Raw genomic sequence first — 6,819 nt, forward strand, 5'->3', positions numbered from 1 at the left:
TTCGTGTACTTGTTATTGATAAAATCAAAAATATTTAAAGTATTCATCTGCTTCATCTTTTCTTCTTCCTGTGGAAAAGAAAAAAAAGATAGGTTAAAAAAATCCCCAAAGCTGGCCATAGGCCGGCTTTGGAGTATACAAATATAAAAAGAAGTGAAATCTAATCCAAAACAGCTAAGCTGTAAAAAAAGAGTGTGGCCCTCAAAAAGGCTATGGTGAAAAAATGTGAAATCCAAGTTGGCGGCCAAGAAATGGCTGTGATGGTAGGTTAATGGTAAAAATTTTAATAAGGACAATTCAGGTGAATTTTGTGCCAAGCACCAAAATTCACCTGAATTTTTGTTATTAAAATTTTTACCATTAACCTACCATCACAGCCATTTCTTAAAATTCTTAATTTTTCCTTATACTTGTATCAAGAGTTCATAATATTTGTATGGGCCTCATACAAATACTATAAACTCTTGCTTGTATTATCAAACAGTACAGTAATAAAAGTGACGTATATGCTGCCTTTAAAAATCAACTTAGAGACATCTTACATAACAAAAATCACCTTTACGGAACATTGTTAGTCTATCTTTCATCAAATACAGCATTGAATACACTTACAGGCAGCTGGATCTAATTTAAAAAAAAAATGCAAAATTCAAATTTTTGTCTGCCCATCCACCCACCTGCCTGACCACAGTCGCAAGACTGGAGACAAATGAGCAGTGCACGTCCACCATTTTACGCAACAATAATAAACTCCACAGTGGCATGTGCCTTTGGGGTTCCAACAAGTGTGTTCCCTCTGTGCCTTATCTTTCCTTTTATCTTCAATCAGGCTGGTCTTCATGCAATGAAACCATATTGAGACGTTAATTTTCCCTATTAACACTTTCCTTGAGCAGCATACTTAGATAGCTTACGCTTAGATACCTGTAATTAAGAGTTCATTAATTATTGATTCAGAAATGAAGGAATAAAAACAATGAAGCAATGATCCAAGCTATAAAAAGTAGTGAAACAAGAGATGAATGATGGTATTGCAGCATAGCTCAGTGAGAAAATCCCTACAATGGCTTTGAACAAAATCATAGTTATAACAGCCAATGTAGGGATTTTCCCACTGAGCTATGCTGTAATACCATCATTCATCTCTTGTTTCACTACTATTTATCACTTGAATCCCTATTCCATTTTTAATAAGTTTTAATATACTAGTTAAGTACCACTAAAGTAAGTAGAGTAGTTTAGAACCTTTGTTCATGGGAATTTGGGTTAATACATCATTTTTTGGTTTTAGTATGGTATGCTACAATGTTACTGCAACTTTCTGCATCAGATATTCTTGTATAATAGTGAGGGAGGCCTCTGTATTAGTGTAAAATAAGCGAATGGTAGGGCCACGTGTAGAATTTTTGTACTGGCTGTAAATGCTACAGCAGGTTTTAGGTTCCTTCATGATGGTTAAATCCCAAAGCCATATTTAACCTTGTGTAAGCTGAAGTTGTATTCATTGTGCCCTGGTTATGCTGCTAAAGTACAGGTTCCACAATTTACATGGCTTTAATGTGTAAGAAGCTTTGCGTAAACTGATGCCAACACATGCTGTTACAATTGGTACATTTATTCAACATCTAATGGCTATACAAATCAGCATGCAGATAAGGAAAGAGCTGGTCTACAATGTAGTGTTGTTAGCTTTAGTGTAGTTCTCAGAATGTATTCATAACTAAATTTTCTTCAAACCAGAAATTATCAGGAAACTTGCTGACATTTTCAGGGAGAAAATGCATTTTTTGTTTGCATTATCTCCAGAAATATTAAACCACACAAAAACAGCCAAGCTGTGAAAAAGGTGCAGCCTTAAAAAACCTGAGTGAAAAAAGTTGTGAAATCAAAGGTGGTGGCCAACAAATGGCTGCAATGATGTTAATGCTAATAAATTTTAACAATGCAGCCATTGTTAAAATTTATTAGCATTAACATCATTGCAGCCATTTGTTGGCCGCCACCACAACTTTTTTCACCCAGGTTTTTTAAGGCCGCACCTTTTTTCACAGTTTGGCTGTTTTTGTGTGGATATCAGTTGCTTTTGTAATTGCAAGTTCCAAAGCCAGCGTATATGGTTGGCCTTGATAATTCCTTTGATCTATTCCCCTTTACAGGAATCATCAAAGTCTACATGGCAAATGAAGAACTGAAATAAGATAAATTTTTGAAGGCATGCATATCTTTTTTATTTTTACTTTTATTCCTAGGGTTATATACCAGCCCCCTTTGTCACCACCCCTAGCACTAAAGATGTTAGAAGTGCTAGACAAACTGGTGCTCCTAGTGAAAGTGATGGACAGCCCTGTTGTGTAATCTAGCTCCTCTCAAGCCATATAGCGCAGCGTAACAAAGAATAACTAATCCTGCAACACAGTCATAATATCACAGGACTCCTTCTGAAGAGACAAGGAAAGAAGTCTTCTGTAAAATACAGCAGTAGCATGATCAATACCACCACTGCACCAAATGTTGAAAATACAAGTGGGGTGCTGAAAGAACCCATCTTATTTCCATAGTACTACGTTGTTCATAGTTGTGTTGTTTCTCACGTTCAAAACATCGATAAAGTGAGGATAATTGGGTGCCACAATATTATGAAGGTGCATTAGCATTAATAAACACTTTTACATCAAAAATGGCTTACCGGCCTCCCCAGAATCCTGAAGCAGAAACGTCTAGACAAGCTCCATCTTCACCCATTTCACAAAGACACGTATATCCCAGGACAGGTTCGACTCAAATTAGGAATGAAAGATACCCTATCCTAAGGAAGCTTCCATAACAGAAATGGTTATCGATTACACCAATCAAGACTATGGAGCAACAGATACATAAAACGGTAATTTTTGATTCCGTAAAACGAACATGTTGCCCACCCACCCACCTACACCAACTGTACTTGGCCGCATGACACACTTGGCATAGGTTTTTTTCATAATTTTTGTAGTAGCTACTCTAATAAAGCACACATTTTTTCTGAGCAATTCAATACAACACATGTAGAATGTTCTAGAATTTCTACTGATAGATCTACAAGTTGTATGAATTACAAATGTTGATGAACTTTCATTTATAAAGCAGAAATAAATTAAGGTGAGCAGCCAAGATAGCAGTGGTTCAGCGGTTACGGATGTGGGTGTTAGACACGTATGGAGGCCCCTGGTTCGAACTCTGGTAAAAAAATTTATCGACATTTTTTGTGCACCTTTTTACCCCACGGTGACTACTCTATTAGAATATCTCGATCCCGCAAATTTAGACATGGTTGGAGATTTTGTTATAATTCCATGACTATTAGTGCAATTTCTTTCAAACCACAAAAGGTTTGCACTACGATAGTTACTCCATGTACAAACCGATTTTCAAGTTATTCTGTCAAGCAGTTTGCCCTGGAGGTGTGACAACAAATCGCCTTTGCAATTTTAAAAAAATGCGCATAACTCCTTTGTTTTTTGTCTGATCTGTGCCAAAATTGGACTGTAAATGTACAGTATTACACTGTTACTGCCATCCAAATTTTAAGTAAATCGACCAAAGCACACTCGAGCTATTACGATTTTTCTAAAGTGTGCAAGACGAAAAAGAAGAAGATGACTGCTCTATTAGAATATTTTGATCCCGCAATTTTACACATTGTTGAAAATTTTGTTATAACTCTATGACTGTTAGTGAGACTTCTTTCAAATCACAAAAGGTTTGCACTACGACAGTTACTCCATGTACAAACCGATTTGCAAGTTATTCTGCCAAGCGGTGTACCCTGGAGGCGTGACAACAAATTGTCTTTGGAATTTTGAAAAATCGTGCATAACTCCTTTGTTCTTTGTCTGATCTGTACCAAAATTGGACTCTAAATGTACAGTATTACAGTCTTACTGCCATCCAAATTTAACCCATTAACGGCGGTAGCCGCCATATGGCGGCATGGATTTAAAAATCCACATGATTTGGCAAAGCACGCTAGTTAAACCATGAAGCAGCTCCATAAGGGCCGACGCACGTGTGCTAAGATTTGTACGACCACACCCCTTAGGTTACTAGGATAAATGGTCCTTCCCGCAAAGCGATTCGCATTTTGCGCGTAAATGACATAATGGCATCCCGACTTTCCGTAACAGACGTTCTCGATACTCTTCTTGATGATGGATTCAGCAGTGATGAGAGCGACGATAATGAAGGAGAAGAGATATATGCCTACTTGGGCGAGCCTATTCTCCGTCGAAGCGAATTGGAGGCTGAAGCTGTACTCGAACCAGTGGCAGACGCTTGGGATGCTGCTGACGACCTGAATGAGGACAGAGATGATATTGAAGACAGGGACAATCCTTCTACTGAAGACATGAACGATGCTACTACTGAAGAGAGGGTTGATGAAGAACAGTTTGATGATGCTTCCAGCGAACAAAGTGAAGCCATCAGTAGGACAGGAAGTATTAGTGATCACAATGATAGAGATGAAAGTGTAAGTGATTTCACATAGATATGAATAGGTGACAACTAAGGTATAAATGGTTGATGATAAATATGCACTGGTGAAAAGAGATAGAATACATACAAGCATACAAATAGAAAACATACAGACAATAGATAAAAAAATACAAGTTGTGGCTAAGTAAAATTATTTATGAGTGACTACATAATGCAAATAAATGTTTGTATTCCTCTGCAGCAATCCAGTTCAGAACACCCAAGTTCTCCCAAGCAACGACGACTTGATCCTACTGATAGTGACACTTCCGATGATGACTTCATACCAACATCACCTGATCGACCAACCCGTGCCACCACAGCAGCTCGAGGAGCAGCACGTGCACATAGACGAGGACGGGGTACAACAAGAGGTGGTGGTGGTGTAGGACCTACTGACAGTGCCAGGCGTGGACGTGGTGTACGTCGCAGTGACAGCAGAGGACGTGGTCGTGGCAGGGAGCGTAGTTGGAGTAGAACAACTAGTCTTGGTAGAGGACGTGGACGTGGCAGAGGACGTGGTCGTGGTGCTGGTAGGGGACATGGGACCATACCTGGTGATGGAAGAGCAGCTGGAGTAACTTTTCTACCTGGAGAGTGGGAGAATATAGAGCCCACACACACTAAATTTAGCTACTCACCAACTGCTGGTCCAAATGTACGATTTCCACCAAACACAAGGCCAGTTGATTTATTTTATTTGTACTTTACTGATGATGTTTGGGACTTACTGGTCACTGAAACCAATAGTTATGCTGCTTTGCGGTTTCCCTGTCGGCAATATGCAAGACCATGGAAAGATGTCACCTGTGAAGAAATGAAGGCATTTATTGGAATGCTCATAATGATGGGGATCTTACACTTGCCACACCTTGACATGTACTGGCAGGTTGATGAGGAGATCCTGAGTACTCCTGGTATCTCAGAAATAATGAGTAGAGACAAGTTTCTCCAGATCTACCATTTCCTTCATCTTGCTGATAATAGACAGCAACATCCAGCAGGGCATCCACGACATGACAAACTTTTAAAAGTGAGAAACTTGCTGAACTTGGTCACTGCCCAATGTGCTTCCAATTACACACCTCACCAGGCTGTGACTGTAGATGAGGCTATGATTCCTTTCAAGGGTCGTCTCAACTTCAAGCAATATATGAAGAACAAGCCTACAAAGTGGGGGATAAAAGTGTTTGTGTTGTGTGATGCAACAAATGGGTACATATACAGAATGCAAATATACACAGGCAAAAACATGGAGTCAAACCTTGATGTTGGGCTTTGTTCAAGAGTTGTACTGGAACTTATGGATGGACTTGAAGGGCATGAAGTTTACACCGACAATTATTATACCAGCCCTCGCCTGTACATGGCCCTGTATGAAGATCAGAACAACGCTTGTGGGACAGCTCGAACAAACAGAACAGGGTTTCCTAAGTCAATAATTAGAAGGACAAGGGAAGATAGGGGATACTATAATTACCTATCAAATGGTCCACTCCTTGCAGCAGCATGGTATGATCGAAGACTTGTCTATTTTCTATCAACCTTTCATGACGGGGCATCACATGGAGAGACAGTCCGACGTACTAATCCTGATGGGACATCAAGTGATGTTTCTTGTCCGCCACTGCTACCTGATTATCAGCAGTACATGCGAGGGGTGGATCGCAGTGAAGAGCATATAGGATACTATAATGTGGGGAGAAGATCCCACAAGTGGTGGAAAAGAGTTTTTGCTCACCTGATAGAATGTGCTCTTTACAATGCTTACATCTTAGAGAGGTACTCCAATCCATCACTGTATGCTGGTTATCCAAGTCGACGAAAGCGAAGTTATCTTAGCTTCCGCATTGCAGTAGCCAATCAGCTAATCGGACCTTATCGTTTCCGGCAACGAGCTGGTCGTCAGCGGAGTGGGGAGCATAGTGAAACACGACTGAACTTGAATCTTGGTCACTGGCCTATACAACAGACAAAGAAACTTGAATGTGTAGTGTGCAACATGACAAGGAACAAGCAACATCTTTCTAGAAGTGAACTGAGGCATGAAACTCGATTTAAATGTTCTTACTGTAATGTACATTTATGTGTAAGTGATGATAGGGAATGTTTCAAACTTTATCACACAAAGGTAGAATACTGGAACATTAGCTAGCCCAACTGTAGTAACTAGTACGCAGCACTTTATTGTTTTGCATATAATGTTTTGTAACAAATGCTAATTGCTTGTATACTAATCTATATTAGCCAGTAAACAATAACCAATACAAATACGTCCATTCACTCACGTAAACATCACGATACCATTGA

At 39.5% G+C, this 6,819-nt stretch overlaps 1 protein-coding gene across 1 annotated transcript; it reads left to right on the forward strand.

Moving 5' to 3' along the window:
- Nucleotides 1-4,061: 4,061 nt before the first annotated feature.
- On the forward strand, nucleotides 4,062-6,187 carry LOC136267668 (piggyBac transposable element-derived protein 4-like; the record flags this gene model as incomplete). Its single annotated transcript, XM_066062816.1, has 2 exons — nucleotides 4,062-4,504; nucleotides 4,712-6,187. Coding segments are annotated over exons 1-2 (1,845 nt in total), but the record flags the coding sequence as incomplete, so codon positions are not given.
- Nucleotides 6,188-6,819: the final 632 nt, after the last annotated feature.

This window comes from Dysidea avara, chromosome 9 (assembly GCF_963678975.1).
Source record: "Dysidea avara chromosome 9, odDysAvar1.4, whole genome shotgun sequence".
NCBI classification, from domain to species: Eukaryota; Metazoa; Porifera; class Demospongiae; order Dictyoceratida; family Dysideidae; genus Dysidea; species Dysidea avara.